The 17,839-nt window shown below is 58.7% G+C and overlaps 1 protein-coding gene across 1 annotated transcript in view; it reads right to left on the bottom strand.

Moving 5' to 3' along the window:
• Positions 1 to 17,839, bottom strand: part of OC90 (otoconin 90) — a 32,328-nt gene that overhangs the window by 532 nt on the left and 13,957 nt on the right. Inside the window, exons 2-13 of the mRNA XM_015561602.1 lie at positions 17,348 to 17,435; positions 14,745 to 14,810; positions 13,467 to 13,523; positions 11,557 to 11,731; positions 9,799 to 9,911; positions 8,044 to 8,172; positions 7,197 to 7,247; positions 6,055 to 6,129; positions 4,367 to 4,420; positions 3,244 to 3,360; positions 2,247 to 2,418; positions 1,595 to 1,701 (exon numbers count right to left, since the gene is read on the bottom strand). Of these exons, the coding sequence (XP_015417088.1) occupies positions 1,595 to 1,701; positions 2,247 to 2,418; positions 3,244 to 3,360; positions 4,367 to 4,420; positions 6,055 to 6,129; positions 7,197 to 7,247; positions 8,044 to 8,172; positions 9,799 to 9,911; positions 11,557 to 11,731; positions 13,467 to 13,523; positions 14,745 to 14,810; positions 17,348 to 17,393 (1,162 nt within the window). The 5' untranslated portion in view covers positions 17,394 to 17,435. The remainder of the gene's footprint in view (positions 1 to 1,594; positions 1,702 to 2,246; positions 2,419 to 3,243; positions 3,361 to 4,366; positions 4,421 to 6,054; positions 6,130 to 7,196; positions 7,248 to 8,043; positions 8,173 to 9,798; positions 9,912 to 11,556; positions 11,732 to 13,466; positions 13,524 to 14,744; positions 14,811 to 17,347; positions 17,436 to 17,839) is intronic.

Genomic DNA, 17,839 nt, shown 5'->3' with positions numbered 1-17,839 from the left:
GTGGCCTCCGCCCCCTCTTGAACCTCTGGGCATCCAGCGCGCACTGATGCCGCCACTGGAAATACTCTCGTCACACCAACCCGCCAAGTCTCAGACACAGGCCTTCCCAGCAGCCCAGGCACACGTGTCATTTCAGCAGCAGGTGGAGAAGAGGAGCAGAGTGGACGCACACGAGCCTGCTTCCTGGAGCCCTCGGCCCTTCCGCCCCATCCCCGTGTCAGGACGACACGGCAGGCTCTAGGGTGCCCTCCCAGCGCCTGCCACCTGCATCAGGTATGGGACACTGAGCTCCGAGCTCACAGGTTGGGACCGGATCCTAAAGCTCTGTGGGAGTTCAAGCTGCACATAGTGTCCCTGGATTCTGCGAGCCTAAAGCTGGGCACGCGAGACCTCATGGCGTGGTTGCATATCACGACAATGGTACTCTGATCTGGTACCTGTCTATCTCCCAGCCTCACCTTCCCCCTCAGCAGTCTCCCCACCCCCACTCTCTCTGCTGGCCAAACAGAACCATATGCTGACCCTGTGCTGCCAGGAGTCCCCAAAATGCCTCGGTTTTCCTTTCCCTTTCCTTGGAACATCCACACCAGCATGGCCTTCAGGAACCTGAGATCTCACCTCACTGCTCTCCTAACTTCTCCCGTCCTCACTGCCAGACTCTGCAGGCTCCACCTCCTGTTAGCAGTATGGCATGAGGTTAGGGGAATCACTGACTTGTCTCTCTTCCCTCTAGGCTCTGAGGGACTTGAGGCAGGGATCCTGCATGCTCACTGTTTCCTAGTTACCAATGAAGGTTTGTTGGGTAAATAGAAAATTGAAGGGATGGCGCTCCGGGCAAGTGGGAGGCACGCATGATCCTACAAGGAGGTGCATGTAGAGGAAGGGGGCGGGGGGGACTAATGGCCCCCAGAGGCTTCCCCAGGAAAATGCAGATGAGGAAATGGAGCCAGAGTCAACAGGCCAGTGCTAACCCTCACTCTGCTGTAAGAGTGATGCGGGGGGGGCGGTGGCAGTTTCCAGCCATCCTGCCTGAGGCCCTGAGCAGCCCAGAGGAGCCTCCAGGAGAGAGGAGTGGAGCTGCAGCCTACCTGGCCCTTCAGCCAGGGCCACCATCCTGACGGGGTCCCTCGGAAGATGTCACCCGGGAAAAGGTTCTGCTTCTTAGGGAAAGGGGCCCACGGGCCTGGTGAGGCCTCGGCTCGAGGTCAGAGGCCGTGGGGTCTTAGGTTCCGATCCAGCTCAGCACGGACTCTGCGACCTGGGGCGCCTCCTGGTGCTCTGGCCTGGACGGCTGTGAGGATGAACTCGCTCACACAGCAGGAGCTTGGAGCAGACGGCACACGGTGAGCACGCAATGCGCACGGCTTGTGTAACGGCCCGGTGTGCACCTGGCCAGCCCTGTGCTCTGGGCACAGACGTCACCTCTGAACTGGAGTATCCTCAGAGGACTAGGGGTCTAATACGCACCTCAGAGGAAGACGTGTTGGGTCACGCGATGGATGAACTGTAAAGTGATGCGAGAGTGTCTACGCCTGGTGTGGTCATGATGCCGAGCGGGTGAGAGGATAACCCACCAGGAGGCCCACGCACTCACACTTCGGGGTGCCGTCCACGCACATCACCGGCGGCCGAGGAAGCCTCCCGCGCCGGCAGCCCAGCCTCCCCACCTGTTGCAGGCAGCAGTGGTGGGACCAGCAGCACCTACGACCAAGGAGAAGCCTTTACTGCCCAGCTCCCAGCTGCCCCAGGAGCCCCTCAGGGCCTGCTTCTCCTGCACCTCTACCCAGTGAGCCAGTGCCTCCTTCCGTGTGCACGGCTGGCTCCTACATGCCACGCGCACCACGAATGCCAGCTCAGGTTGCGCACTGCACAGGCATCTAAAGTGAAAGTCACTCCAATTGCCCAGAATGTAAACCTTGTTGAGGAGCTAATTTCAGTGTGGCCTCTCGTCACCCACATCAGTGAGACCCACCCTCTCCGTCGCTCATCACTATGTGTTTAGAGTGACCCTCTCCAGGTGGCTGGTCTGTCAGGCTCTGCCCCTTCGTGGATGAATGACCTCAGATGAGGCCGAGCCTCAACTGCTCACCCGGAAAATGGGCCCGTGATGTAAGGAGCCACCCGAGTGAGGTAAGGCAGGCAGCAACCTCTTTGTGGACCTTGAGTGATGGCCAAGGTGGAGAAGGGCCCTCACCTCTCCCTGCAGGCAGCATCAGCGCCATCACCTGCCACCCTCGCGCACCTACCTGTCCAGGGCGTCCCTGGGTTCGCCTCGCCCTTCGTGCCCACAGTAGCAGCCGTAAGATTCGAACTCCTCGGGGCACCGGGCTGTCAGGCAGAAGAGCATCTGCCCCAGCTGCGGCATCACCTGTGTGTCCTCCCCGGCTCCCAGGCGCAGGAAGGTGGACCTGTCACAGGCTGGGGAGAGAGGAGGACTCGGGCAGCCAGGAGTGCCAGCACGGCGTTCCCAGGAGGGCTCCATGTGGCCACAGTCCGCCCCCGCCCCACTCCTGGAGACTGTCCTGTGCCCAGGCCCTGTCTGGGATGGTCGTCTTTCAGGGAGAAGTCTTCCTCACCGGGATCTGCTCGCCTGGGCTCCTTGCTACCTCCCCCGCCCCTCGGCACGGAGACTCGTCAGGGCCGCATTTACTACTGAGCAGGACCCAGCATCCTGGGGGCTCCTGGCTGTCCCCTGAGGCTGCCTGGCTTCGCAGGTCGGAACACCTATGGGGCTTGTCTTCCAGACCTTGGTTTTCTGTCTCTATTTCTGCTTTTCTCTCTCCACCCATCCTACTCCCCGGCCTCCTGTACTGGGCAGAACCCCACCTTCATAGTCTGGATGGGAAGGACCATCCCCCCTTCTCCCCCACATGCAGCTGCTTGCACAGCCCTGCATGACGCACTGGAGGGCAGTGCCAGCGCCTCCTCTGGGTCCTGCTGCCTGGGGCTCGTGCGGGTGCAGGGCCTGCGGGGGACTATTGAGACCCAAGTGTTTCGTTCTCTCCAGGAAACCGGCATGGACGGTGCTGGTGAGCGCTGGCCCAAGGCCTGCCATTTCCGGGCCCTGCCCCCAGCCCTGGTGCCTGCCGGCCAGTGCCCCTCTCCCATCTCGTCTGCCAGGGGACATGCGGCACCTCCCGTCACAGCCACGTGCCAAGGTCAGTGCGACACAGTGGCCTTGTTAACTGCCTGACCAGAGGCTCTCAGGCCAGGAGGGCAGGCTCCTGTCTGCCGGCTGCTCACCTTGCCCAGTCGTCTCCTCAGGACCACTTTCGACGGATGGCACGGCCAGCCCCAGAGATTTCATGCCGGCGGGGACCACGGTCACGCCTCCAGCTGTGGCAGCAATCTCTGCAGATCCTGAAAATGCACAACTTCACTGTCCACATCCAGGAGGGTCCGAGAAGGGATTTGCAGACGGGCACCAGGTCAAGGCCAAAGGCAGGCAGATGTTTGGGAACAAAGCACCAGACAGAGCTTGCAGACGTCAGAGCTGCGTCGCGGGGATCCGGGAATGCTGCGTGGGTCCCCAGTTTCCTATGATAACTGTGAAACTGACGGGCTGATAGACCCTCTGGATGACATCCGGTGGGTGAGAACCGTCACCCTCAGGCCTACCTTTGTGTCGTGTCCACGCTCATGCGCTGGCCAAGTGAAGTCCCATCACAGTGTCAACAAGTGAAGGGACAAGAATGGTGGGGAAATTAGCCCAACGCATGGGCCACAATCATGTAGGCAAGCAACGCTGTTCCGACCCTGAGAACACGAACAGCTTCTGGCCATACTTGGAATTAAGTGGGAGTCTGCACCGTGGCCAGCAAGGCCCTGCTCCTTCACACGGGCTCCCTGGCACCGTCCGGGTCCCCTGTCTCTCAGGGTCAGTCAGCCCCACCTGCCCTCTCAGCTGGAGGCAGCCGGGCCTCCATCCCACGGGCCACGCCTCCAGCCCAGTCTGGTCCAGACCAAGGAGCACCAGGGACTGGGCCCCACCGTCTGCTGCCCAGCCCTGGGTGAGGCCTGGGCATCGTCGTGGATACACTGGGGAGACTGGGAGAAAGTACCTTCAGATGTTAAAGTGCTCCCTTTACAGTGTGAGGTTGCAGCTGATGTAAATGGAAAACGAGATAGAGCTTTCAGTTTTTTGCAAGGCATCTCCTTAGCAGGTAAGTTTCCATTTCTTTCTCTGAGTGGATCAGTCTCTTAGTTCCATTTGTGTACTCTGCGGGGCTCTACCAGTAAACTGGCTCCCTGACCGCTTCCACGTTGAGTTTGGGGTCTTTTCTCCCAGGCTCTTTGGGACACACCTGATCTAATGAGTGCAGAGGGGCAGCAACTAGCCAAAGGCGGGGCAGCTGAGCGTGCTTACCTGGAGGGGTTGTGGTCCTCGCAGCTTCAGTGCCTTCCAGGTCTTGGAGTGGTTCTGCTCCCAAAAGAGAGACAGGTAAGTGTCAACCCCAGGCTGCCCCACCTGCTCCGAGGCAGCTCCCACCCCCCAGGCCCCGGGGGCCATGTGGCCTTTGCGCTGCCCCTGGCCACCTCCCGGGACAACAGCTGAGCCAAAAAGAGACCCCAGAGGCTTGCTGGGAAACTCAGCTGCAGGTGAGTCTGTTGAAATCTCTTTTTTAACAGAGAAATGTGGAAGAATTGAGTCCCTTTGCTTGCTGTGTGGCCCCAGGAAGGCTGCTGAGCCTGTTTATCTGTGAAATGAGTTTGTTGCTTTAATAATAGTTAAGCTCGCACTACGCTGCAGACCTAGTGATCGAGTTCCCCCAGGTTCCATGTTGGCACCCCAGCCCCCAATGTGGTGTCAGCAGGTCATGAGGGTGGGGTCCTCGCGAATAGGATGAGAGCTCTGTAAAGGGACCCCAGCGAGCTCACGCTCCCTTCCACCTGGGAGGGCACAGCAGGAAGACGGCTGGTGTCTGTCAGAAGAAGCCCTCACCAGACACCGGATCTGCTGGTGCCTCCACCTCAGACTCGCAGCCTCCAGAACTATGAGAAATACATTTCTGTTGTTTATAAGCCACCAGTCTCTGGCATTTTGTTACAGCAGCTGAACGGGCTCGGCTTACTATACACCAGGTACAGCACTAAACGCTTTGCTCAGATTAACTTCATAACAACCGCATGAGTTAGTGCAATGCCCTCCCTCCCTCAGTGATGAGAAAGGTGACCTGCAGAAGAGTGAGGTCACTTGCTCAAGGTCATAGGGCTAGAAAGTGGCAGAATGCAAACCCAGGTCACCTGCTAGCATTGACCCTGGGAGCCATTTGGCTAGGCTGCAGTTTCACTGCTGGCTGAACCACAAAGACCAGAGATAATCACTCCTTCCAGAATGCTCTGGAAAGGAAGGAACTGCCTGGAACTCTGTCCGAGATCAGGATTATGCTGGTGTGATGTGACGTCAGGCTTAGACGTGCACTGATGGGACTCATGCTCCAGCCAAGAGTCTGAGGCGTCTGTGCCAGGGCAAAGTGCACGGATTCAGAGGTGAAGGGATCCACGCTGTGCCCCGGGCAGACGACTCTACCACTTGGAACTTTTCCTTTACCTGTAAAATGCGGGTGAAATGGGCCTCCCAGAACCAGGGAGAATAACTCAGAGAATGTATGCAGGGGCGTAGACACATGCTGCCACATCGAGGCCCTCAACAGTACCTCCGCCCTTTAACCATTCTCAGTAACGAGTAGATAGTCATTATCAGTGATTTTTCTTAGTAAGAAAGAATCCATGGTTATTAATCACAAGCCAAGTAAAGGGTTAGGACAGCTTCCTCCGTCTTAGTATTTCTTGGCTAGTATTTTAGGTAAGGGGCTGTTCTCCGCAAGTCACGGTCAGGTAATCGAAGAAAACAAATCTTAGCCTCACGTCAGGGGTTAGACACCAGAACAAATCACTTGCTGGATGACTTGGAACCTTAACCCCCAGAGCCTCAGTTTCCTGTATTATCTGCAAAGGGTTATAGTAATTTCCTCTGGGCTCTGAACACGAGTATTTATTTAGGTGGCGTTTCTCTGGGATTCTGTGCTGTCCTCTGAAGGCCCCTCTACTTACCTGTCCTGGAGAGAGTGGTCATCTGACTCGTCCTGGGGGGCGTGGCCAGCTGGTCAGCTCTGGTGTCAGCAGACGCTGTGAAGAGAAACCAACTAATTATCAGTCAGTGATCAGTTACCAGTCCAGCTCAGCACCTTGGCCAGGCCAGGACCACCTGCAAACAAAACGGGTTTGGGAGGGAGCTGAGCGATAAGGAGAGAAGGCCCATGGCCATCCGATCAGGGAGTAAGTTGTCCGCTCATTGGTGCTCAATTCTGTTCCCATTCAGTGGGTGAAGGGGCCAGATTGGAGGCAGTCCTGTGTTGAGGTGAAGAAACCAGCAAATGGGAGAAAGAGCCAGCATTGGGCCTGATGGACCAAGTCCTTGTGGGAAGGCAGCCTGAGAGGGAGTTGCTTTCTGAGGTAAGGGAAGACCCACCGGAGGCCCCGAGTCCCAGCCCTACCACTCGGCTCTGTGTCCTGGACAGCCTCCTCCTCCAGCTCAGTGTACCAGCTCAGCATGAAGGTTACAGCAGTTCCTTCCTAACGTGTGAGCATTAAGGGGCTATACATTCGAGCAAGCTGTCTAGTGTCCTGCATGTGCCTTGATGGTATGTGCTGATTTTAAAGTTGCACTGGAATTTCTGGAAGAAGATGCCAGCCCAGAATCTTCCCACGCTCTCCGTCATGTAATCCTCTGCCACCCTGAAGTCAGGTGTCATCATCCCTTCCCAGGGGTTGGCAAACTAGGGGCTGGCCCTTGCCCTGTTTGTGTAAATAAAGTTTTATTGGCACAGCCACAGCCATGCAGTGATGGATCATCTGCGGCTGCTTTCCTGCTACAGTGGCAGAGCTGAGTCGCTGTAGCAGAGATCCTGTATGAAAATATTTACTGTCCGGCTCTTCACCGCAAGTTGGCCGAACCCTGCTTTGTGCAAGGGTGCAGAGGTCGCACCACGCTCCCAAAGTCGCCCAGCTGAAAGCGGGGAGGCAGGATTTGACCCCACATCTGCCCGACTCCAACACATCATCGCCTCATCGCATGATGGGACCACACTTCCTCACCAGCTGTCCCACCTGCATCTGAGGGGAGGTCATTGCAGCTGGTCCAATACTACAGTGGAAATGTGGGCACTGGGGCCGCACGCCTGTCCCTGACTCACCTTCTCCTGAGAGGGCCGCCAGGCTGGCGTCGGTGGGCTCCACAGGTTCCCCTGAAAAAGAGCCCCAGCAGCCATGAGTGCCAGACACTGTCCACACCACCTCCCAAGGGTCTCGGCCCAGAACGGGCTGGGTGGGGACTGCAGGGCCCCGGGAGGGCTGTGCCCGGTGCTGCCAGACATGGGCTGCTCCTCTGCCGGAGACTCCCCCACCTCCTCCAGCTCCCAGAACGCAGGTGCCACCCAGCCCCCAGCGCAGAGGGACTCCAGAGGCTCTGGGTTCTGGAGAGGGTGACAGGAGCACAGGCTGTGACCGTGAAAGGGCCTCAGAGCCGAAGGCCTGGCTGTGGAGTGTGGTGTCCTGATCCGAGGAAACCTCTGTTCTAAGGGGAGGCGGGTGCAGAGGACAAAGACCGCTGGGCTCGGGAGACCTGGAGGTGCAACTCACCCCACACACATGCACACACCATATCACACGTGTGCGCCCAGACATCCACCACCCACACCCACACCAGCTCCCTCTTCCCCAAGCCCTGCAGGGCTATTTCTGAGAGAGACCCCAGCTCAGGAAACGGGGGACGCTCTGGAGGTGCACCTTGAACTTCCCACCCCCAGACACCTCTGGTGTTGGGGCTGGGAGAGCGTGGGAATGTTGGTGAACATATCTGACCCCTCAAGTCCGAGGAGCAGCTGCCTCCCGCGGAGGAATGACCCCTGGGCAGGGGGGCTGTCAGCTCCTGCCTGCGGGCTGTCTCTGTGTGGAATGTGAGGAGGTGCTGGACTTGGCACCCACGCCAGCCCCTGCCCCCACCGCCAGCCCAGCACGGACCAGGGGCCAGGTGCTTCCTACCCGCAGGCGGTGCCAGGCAGAAGGCGGGGTCCAGCAGGTTCAGGGAGGAGTTGATGGTGGCCTGGGCCAGGCACTCAATGGCCGCCTTGTCGCAGGTGCACAGCAGGAGCTCACAAGGGTCCCTGGACTCTGCACAGACCAAGGGCAAAGCCGCTCGGAATCCCAAGAGGCCATGCAGGCACCGAGGCTGAGCTCCCGACCTGCCCGCCCAAACCCCGCGTCCCCTGCAAGTGTCCCCCCTCCTCGGTGTGGGTCCCGTCTGGGCCATGCGCCCTCCTTCACTCACCCCCACCCGTCGGGCCCTCTATGGGCTCTGCTTTCAATGAAACTCTTTGGAGTCGGCCACGTCTCCCCCTCTCCCCTGGTTACGTGGGGGGCCTGCTGACTCCCCTCCCTGCCCCTGCCTGGCTGAGAGTCTGTTCTCCCAGGAGCCGGGACAATTCTCTGAAAGCTCGGGTCACACCATCACACACGTCTGTGCTTGTGTTCCGAACCTCCCACCTCAAAGTCAAAGCCACGGATCCCGCTCCCTCTCAGACCTCTCCACCCTCACCCCGGTCCTGACTCACTGGCCTCAGTTCCTCAAGCACCAGGCCCCCCCGAGCCTCAGGGTCCCGGGGCCGTTCGCCCATCCACACGGCTCTTCTTCCGGATGTCCGCGCCTGTCTTTGCTCAACTGTCACCTTCTCTTGACCTTCCTACTTCAACAGGGCCACCACCCTGCCTCCCGTGCCTTTCCCTGACTCTGTATCCCCCACAGCTCCTGTCACTAATAGACGCTATCATTTGTCTTTGGTATTTGCAGCGTCTGGCAACCATGATAAAATTCCAGAATGTCAGGGTGTCCCCAATGCCTAGACACTTGTCTTGGCCTTGGGGAGGTACTTAGCTCCTACCTGTTGAATGAATGAGTGAGTGAATGGTGAGTGAATGAGTGAATGAATGAGTGAGTGAGTGAATGAGTGAGTGAATGAATGCTTTCAGTGTTCACTGTGCCTCTCACATCCTGGAAGCTCCTACTCCAGCTCATCCACGCCATCACCGGGACTGTGGAGCCCCACCTGGACTCAAACCCTGGCTCTGCCACTTCGCACTGATGGGATTTTGCACAAGTTATTCTCCTTCTCCGCGCTCCCCTCTCCCGGTCTGAGAGCTGGGATGAGGCCCCATGTGCCCGGTTCTTTAGAAGATGGGGCTGCTGTGAGTGAAGCGTGGGGCACCTGGAGGCATGGGAGAGGGTAGCCCGAGAGGCACCGCCAACATGCCTGCTCCTCTGCCCCCCCTTCCCTGTGCCTTTCCCTGCGCTGCTGCTGCCGTCCGGAGACTGAAATAAAGTGCCCAGGTGCCCCAGCGAGCAGGGTGGGCAGCTGGTGCTTACAGCACCCACCACGGCCTCTCCACCCAGCAGTCCCTCCCTCCACGCCCACCACTGTGTCCTTACCGTCCACCAGGCCCAGCTAACTGCTCTGGGAGCGTGCATTCCCATAACTCTCCGAGGCAGTCTCCTCCCCCTTAGCCGCTCAGAGGAGGCAACCATGCCCCACTGGTGCTCAGGCAGCAGCCTGCCCCTCCCAAGGTCCCTCGGTTGCAACACATGAAAACTGCAAATCCAGTAACCTGCTGAGTAACGTGTCAACTCAGAAAGCACGCGCTGCACCTCTGCTGTGCAAGGGAGGCCCTGAGCCCGTGGCCTGGTCCAGACAGGCCTCTCCACGGTCCCCTCCCCGCCAGCCCCGGGCACCTGGAGACGCTCACCACACGTGATCTTCTTGCTGGCGCAGTTGACATCTGTGCTCACCCTGGTGGAGTCCTGGATACAGTCCATCTCAGCCGCCTCCTCGTGGCACCGGCGGTGCTGGAAGCAGCAGCTGGGGTGGGGGAGGGTCAGGAGGGAGGCGGGCAGCCTGTTATCACTGCGTGCCTCCCGATGGCTCCAGCGGGGTCTGCTCAGACACTCGGGCACTCACATATGCTCACACACACACAGACACACACACGCACGCTCACACACGCTCACACACACACACATGCAATACTGGAAGTATGTTGCCTGTGCAGCAGGTTCTGCTCTTATCAGGAGCCTTTAGGTTTGTGGGACTGAGACGTGGGCTCTAACTTACCAAGGTTAAGGCTGACCCCAGCCTCCTGAGTCTCAGTGTGGTCGGAGGCACTGGCACCCAGGACATCGATGGAAAGAAGAAAAACTATACAGGCCGCTGATGACCTTGGGCAAGTTACTAAGTTCCTCACACAGCATAAGAATTGGGGGATTCCATAGGGACCCCACCCTGCCTGGGCCCTCCGCAGGCGGCAGCAGTTATTCTGCAATCTGGCGGCAAGTTCAAGGTGCAGTAGCCTGCCCTCCAGGAGCCTGGAGCCCCGTCCCGCCAGCTGAGCTGTGGAACGCAATTGGAGCTGAGCGTGACCCAGAATTCTGCCAGTTCGCCGCCCTCCGAGCTGTGATCATTCTTTTTGGGTCGGAGGCGGTGACGAATTACCGCTCCATTTCTCTGACTTGTAGGTTTGCGGGTGTGTTAATAATTAAAGGAAACGCTAAGGGAGGACCCGGAAGGAAAGTGTTCCCAGAAATGGCCCTGGCACCGTGCCCGGGCAGAACTGGCTCCCCCTCCTGAAAGTCAGGGAGCTGGCTCCGGGCCGGCCCCCTCCTGGCCCCGAACGGGAAACTGCCCTTCCAGTCCAGTGACCTACACCCTCTCGGAGATCTGAAGATGGGACAGGTCTGTGTTTTAATTCCAGAGCCATTATGTCGATCAAGGACATGTCACTGTCTAATCAATTCATTTTCATCTCTGAGAAGCAATCGGAAGTTGACCCCCTCGTCATGGGTTAATTTACTGAGCTGCATGTGCCAGGGGCTGCGGGTACAAATGCACATGCCTGAGCTGACCCTCCCTCTCACGGGCACTTCTGTTGTCCCCACATACCCGCTGGGCTGGCCCCTCTCCGGGGGGGGGGGGGGGGGGGGCGCGCGGAGAGGCAGTGGGGGGGGGGGGGGGGGAGGGGGTAGCCTCTGTTTATATTAAGCACAGGTCTCGTATCGGTGGTGTTTGCTACATGTCTATGAAACCGAATTCATCGTCGCTTTACCCTGGTGGCCAGGACTGTCCTGAATTAAAAAGATTCTCACGTTCTACGCTGAAGAGCCCCGGGGCGGCTTGTTAAGCCCAGGCTCCCGGTTCTAACTCGGGTTGTCCAGGTGGCAGGGCGGGTGGACCTCTGGGCTGCCTGTGAGCAAGCAGCCGGGTGGCCCTGTTCAGCGGCCCCACACGATGAGAAACGAAAGGAAAGGTTTGCCTATCGGGCCTGACACAGGCTCTCGAGAACTCCCTGGGACGCGAGCAGATCACAGATTAACTGCAGCATAGAGATGAGGAAAGCAGTCGCCCGTGGCGAGTCACAGAACCGAGACACCGCCTGACCCCGTGCGGGGAGCTTTCTGTGCGTGCGCACCGCCCAGGCCCAGCCAGGCCGCCGCTCCCGGCTCCTGCTCACCTGTCTGCCTCGTCCACGGGCAGCCCTTCCATCTCGAACCGGCAGGCGCAGCCGTAGTCCTCCAGGTCCCGGGGGCAGAGGCCAGCCACACACCGCAGGCCACCCACGAACTGCAGCAGCGCGGGGAAGCTGGTGAAGACGGCCTGCAGCCAGGTGAAGTGGGAGCCCAGGCAGTCTGCGGGGGGAGAGCAGGGCGGGCGCTGGAGGCAGCGGCCAGGAGGAACCCCCCTCCCCTCGCCCCCCCGATGCCCTGCAGCTTGAGCTGATAGTGTCCCCTCAACCTATGAGCACCTGCTGTGGGCTCAGGACTGTGGGGGACCATTAAAGCGAGGCCGGTTGATAAGCCAGGGCCCCTGCTGGTTGCCCACCTCACAGCCATTAGCCCTTCTTCCTTGCCAACAAACAGCCTTTGCCCCAGGTCCCTGCAAGGTCACATGATCACTCTCAGCTGGTCGTGGGCATCCCATGCTTCCAGGTGGGCTGGGGCTGAGCATGGAGCCCGGATCTGGCCCAGACAATGTCAGGGAAGTCTGTTAGAGGCGTGGGTTATGGGCTCGATCCCAAGTGGGGGGCGTGCGGGAGGCAGCTGATCAATGACTCTCTCATCATTGATGTGATTGATGTTTATCTCTCCCTCTCCCTCTTGGAAATCAATAAAAATACATATTTTTAAAAATGCTTTTGCAAACAAAATTTGCAAGAAAACGGGGCCCGGTGCTTTGTCTCATGCCCACCCCGTCTACACTCCGGCATTCTGACTGCAGGGCTGTTGGGGGCTAAGTGGGGTGATCCCGCCTCACTGAAGTTGCACCAGGGAGCTGGGGGGGCGGGCGGCGCGGAGCATCTAGAGTTGCCCATAAGGACCATTTCCAACCAACTGTTCCAGCTGCCTCCTACCTCATGCATCGCCCTCCCGTGTTTCATTTCCACATGCCCTCACCCTAGACACGAAGAAATGTAACACCCTCAACAAAGAAGATAAACTGAAAAAAGCATGAAGAAATGACTCTATGCTGATGGAAAAAGCCACTCTACGATTCTGTGGCCCAGCTGGTGTGGCTCAGTGGTTGAGCATCGACCCAGGAACCAGGACGTTGCAGGTTTGATTCCCGCTCACGGCACATGCCTGGGTTTCGGGCTTGATACCCAGTAGGGGCATGCAGGAAGCAGCCAATCAATGATTCTCATCATTGATGTTTCTATCTCTCCCTCTCCCTTCTTCTCTAAAAATAAATAAAAACATGACAAAAGAAAAAAGATGGGTGTGTGTTTACATAAACTTATTTAACAACGTACAGGGCACCTGCGCCCAGTCACACACACCGGCAGGCGCAGCCGCATGCCCAGCGCTAACCCAGCAGCAGCTCAGCATCTGTGGCTCGTGTCCGCCACGGTATCATCTGATGTTTTCGTAATTTCGTGATCAGTGAGAGGAGCCACTGTGATGATCGACAGCTGCTTGATTGATAGCTCTGTTACTGATAAATGGAAGACTAGATGCCCTTTGCAGCTCTTAGGCCTCATGTCTCATTGTTAGTTGGGGAGAGAAGATGAGATGACTTGGGAGGAGGGGACTCACCCCTGGACCAAGGAGGACGTCCAGCCGTGTGGCCTTGGACAAGTCACTGAACTTCCTTAGACTCAGTTTTTTCTCCTGTAAAACGGGCCTACCATTCGCCTCCTGGCCAGGCTGGGTCAGGACTGACCTCTGAAGCTACTCTGAGGCACCCGCAAGACAGATACCACCTGTCCACTCAGCACCTGGTCCCACTGTGGGAGCCCCAAGGGCGGAGACCAAGGTCATTTCCTTAGATTCCCCCCCCCCCCCGCCCACACACACACACACACGTGTGCTCTGACACCTGGGCCGGGGAGGAGAGGGGTGAGAAGCCATTTCAGATTGAACTTACCAAAAATTTCGGTCGCGCTCTCCACATTTTTGAACATCCCATTGAAGAGTGTGGCATCTAAGTGGAAGGAAGAGAAAAATGATGATGGAGCCATGGTTTCTCTGGTCCCCGCCCAGGCCCTGGGTGAAGAGTCGCTAAAACCCTTTCTCTTTCTCTAAAGATTTGACCTTGGGCTAACTTCTAGTAGCATTGGTTGTCATGGAGACCTGATGAGATGAAACGGGGCCTCTGTTACTAGGCAACATTGCTCAATGATTTAACAACAACAACAAAAAGGGGCCCCTGGATGGTAGGGTGGCCCTGGACTGGCGGGAACGATGGGTGAATGCCCCTCTGGGCAGCCTAGAAGTGGTAGCCATGCAGCGGTCACGGGAGACACAGACTCCTGTGGAGAGTGAAGCTTCTAGGCAGAGGGTCCAGGCTGCTCCACCGGCACCCAGGCCCCGCCCCTGAGCCGTGCGGTCACTGCCGGGACTGCTGCCCCTGAAGAGGGCCGGCTGCGGGCCTCCGGGCTCACTGCCTCCCAGCCTCGACCCTCCTGAGAGCCAGTGTGGCCCGAGAGTGTAAAGGTCACCTAACCCCTCCTGGTGGGCATGGCACTGCCCATGGGGACCATGCCGTGAGGAGGGAGGCCATGGTCATGGGCTCTGGTGGGACTCATCACTTGGATTGCAGGGGATCACACACACACAACCTGGTGACTCAGCTGCCTGCCCTCCCCCCCACCCCCAGGTGGGCAGTGAGCCTCCCGCCCAGCGCTGGCATCAGCCAGCTCACCGCATCCTTCCTCAGCGAGGGCCACGGGAGCCCCTCCCGGAGAAGCCGTCACCACCCACCACCAGGAAACGGAAAGTGTGGGTCCTCCCCCGGGAACGTGCGGACCCTCCAGCCCCCGTGAGGTGCGTCTCCCAATGGCTCTGCCTCCGGGAGATCCGAGCTCAACCTGAAGCTAAAGCACAGCTACCCCCTGACACCCTGACCCCCTAACCCCCTAACCCTCTAACCCCCTGACCCCCTGACCCGACCACTAACTCCTTTCTCCTGGTTCTCCATCGACAGACATTTATCTGCTGATGGGAACTTAGCGCTTCGTCTCCAAGGAGAGGCCCATGGTGGGCAGACTCTAGGCTCTGCCGAGGGAGAGCCTTTCGGGTCCCACTCCATCCCTCTGCTGCCGGCGTCCAGCAGGAAGCGGCTCTCGGTGGGCTCATCGGGGTCATTTCCCTGCAGACAACCTCCTGCCCGCTAGTCCCCAGGGAAAGGTCAAGGGACACTCACTGAGGTTTTTTGAGAGTCCCGGAGGCAGCTCATGCGGACGGTGCGGGGTGTCCAGAGGGTGGCTCCCTGAGGGGGGAGAGGGGGGTATGAACGTGCTGGCCCGCTGGCTGGCAGAGGCCGGGGTGGCGGCCAGGACCGGCCAGGACGGCAGCAGGACGCACGCAAACCCGATCCGGTGCGTGTTTCCCTGGCGCCTGCCCTGTGCTGGGTGTCCTGGCGGCGCTTGAAGGAAACAACGCAGGTTTCCCAGCAGGAGGCACTGGGGACTTCAGTTCCATCTGAGCTCGTATCTCAGAGCCCATGGAATCGCTGAGTGCATTCGGCCCAACGGCCTCAGCAGCTATTAGAGAGCTTATCCGCCAGCAGCTAGAATACTCCAGCCGCCACCGTGAAACATGGCCTGCTCACCCATGTGGCTCAGTGATTGAGCCTCAACCTATGAACCAGGAGGTCACCGGTTTGATTCCCAGTTAGGGCACATGCCCAGGTTGCGGGCTCAATCCCCAATAGGGGGCGTGCAGGAGGCAGCCAATCAGTGATTCTCATCATTGATGTTTCCCTCTCTCTCCCTCTCCTTTCCTCTCTGAAATCAATAAAAATATATTTTTAAAAAATATATTGCCGGCTCGTTGAGAATTCCTTCGCGGGCATTCCTTTGTGCAGCTGGTCACGGGGACCCTGTTCTAAAGGGTGGAGGGGACCCCATTACTGACAGGTGCTAACAGGGGGTGCTGGGCCCCGGCACACATGCTCCTCCCTGCTTTCAGGATATCGGCGCCCACACATCTTCATTAGCAGCCTAAAGAGTCACCCTGGATTTTAAACTGTTTATCTCGGAGGCCTGGGCTAGCGCACTCAGTGCAGAGGGTGGGGGAGGGTGGACGGAAGGCCAGAAGGAACATGAGGGGGAACTTCACCAGAATAATGCTCCCGATTCAGTTAACGGTGGCCATGAGCGAAGCTGACTCGCATGCAGACTGTTCCTGGCTTCCTTCTGCACACAGCACCCCATCCACCCTCTGCCCATGCTGTGAGGCAGGTATTGTCATCATTAGCGTTTTATAGACAACTAGAGGCCCTGTGCACGAATTTCGTGCAGGGGGTGGGGGTGTCTCTCAGCCCAACCTGCACCCTCTCACAATCTGGGACCCCTCAGGTAGGGTCCCTAGGCCTGGTCAGCGATCAGAGTCTATCGGGCTTTCCTTCCCCCAGCTGCTGGCAGCTGGCTCCACCCCCACCACTGCCACTGCTTGGCATCTGTGCGGTGCTGTCCCGCCCCCCCCTTCCCCACCACCAGACACCCCTCCCTCTGTGGGCGACAGGCGTGGGGTGCGATTGCTTGGCTGGCCTGGGCCTCCCTCTGTGGGGCGATTGATTGTGGGGTTCTGCGATTGATCGCCCAGCAGAGGGAGACCCTGCCCACCTGGCCGGGGCGCCACGATCATCAGAGGGTGGCCTGGGCCTCCCTCTGCGGGGTAATCATGGGGTGATGGTGGCCTTCACCCCCCCCCCCCCCAATTGCATTGCACCCGCCTTGGCTGGCCTGGTGCCAGTGCGTGTCAGAGTGTTCGGTCGTTTGGCCGATTTGCATATTATGCTTTTATTATTGCAGGTGAGACTGAGACCCACTGACCACAGGCTTTCCTTGATCCGGCCCCTGCCTCGCTCTGCCCAGCCATCTCCTGCTTGAACCAGCAGCTTGTCGAGGTGGCTGATCCTCTCTGCCTAGAAAGAAGGTCTGGTGGAGTCTGGGAGGGTCTGGACCTGAGGGAACACTTTGGGTCTTACATAGAGGTGATGCTGTAATTTCAACTGACAAGCTTCTGGGTAACCAGCAACCTCTCGTACCGTCCGCTGACTTGGGCCGTGGTCAGAATAAACTACCAGTGATGTTTGTGGATCCCCTCGCCTCACCCTCATTGCCTTAGGGGGAAGGGTGTGCTGGTCGAGTTTGCCTGAAGCTGAGAACGGATGGAGAAGGCCCAGATACAGGCTGACCTTGGTTACGACGGTGCCCAGCCCCATGGGAGGAGAGAAGTGGGCTGGGTGTTGAGAGCGACACAAACGTGCGAACGAGAAAGAACATTAGACGTCACTGAAGACTCAGCTTCAAAACCAAGACTCCCAGTGGAGCCGTTACTGCAGCTGCCAAGAAATGACCCTGATGACTGGGTTTTGGTGGCATGGGACCAAGTTTAGAGCGGGGGGTGCAAGTTCTCACCTTCTACACTGGCCATACCTACAAAAGTGGGGAGCATGGTTTGCAAGGCCGCTCCAAGGACAGCAGCACAAGGGACAGCGGGCCTTGAGCACAGGGGTGAGGGGCAGGGGTGCTGCCAGGCGGAGGGCAGATCGCTCACCGGCCACCTGGCCTGTGCTCCCGGGCTCCCCACCCCGCCTTCCGTGCCGTATGCAGCCAGCCTGCTCCAAGCGGTCAGTTGCATCAAACCTACAGCTTCTCATGCACGCTTCCTGTCCATCACTCACTAGGCAAGGGGATGACGCAGGCAGGAGCACGTCAGGTGCAATTCGACTATCGGTCCCAGGGACCAGGTTAAGTAATCACACGCTAAGCAGAAGGCGGCATGAATACCAACACTCACCCGCACTCGGGGCCATCAGCATGCCGATGAGGAGAAGCGCGGCCATCGTGGAGCCCAGGACGGACTGAGGTGGGACAGGAGCAGCCTCCTGGGAGAGAAGCCGGCGGGGGGGTGGTGATGAGTCTGCTTCCCGAAACCCCTGAAATAAGAACCCACAGGGGCCCTTGTCCCACAGGCAGTGAGGGCCAAGGAGAAAGCCTGAAAGCCTTCTGGTCCCGGCTTTGCCCCTAACTAACACTATGCCACCAAAGAGACTCAGTCTACCCGTCTGTAAAATGGAAACTTAACGGGGTGCTCCTTGAGGAAACATCTCCTTCATTCGTTCGTTCATTCCACGGCCACTCGTTGTGTGTCAGGGATCCTGGGCCGCAAGGTGAGGATAACACGCCTCACCTGTGCCGTGTTTGCCGGCCCCTGGCAGGGAGGCAGCTGAGCCGGCGCTCCGCTTTGGCTGGGGCCAGCGGAGCTGTACTTGACCCGCATGCCGCCGCC

Source organism: Myotis davidii, unplaced genomic scaffold (genome assembly GCF_000327345.1).
Source record: "Myotis davidii unplaced genomic scaffold, ASM32734v1 scaffold30, whole genome shotgun sequence".
In the NCBI taxonomy this organism is placed as follows: Eukaryota; Metazoa; Chordata; class Mammalia; order Chiroptera; family Vespertilionidae; genus Myotis; species Myotis davidii.
The sequence above is the reverse complement of the archived record's forward strand: the minus strand, read 5'-3'. Positions and strand labels throughout refer to the sequence as shown.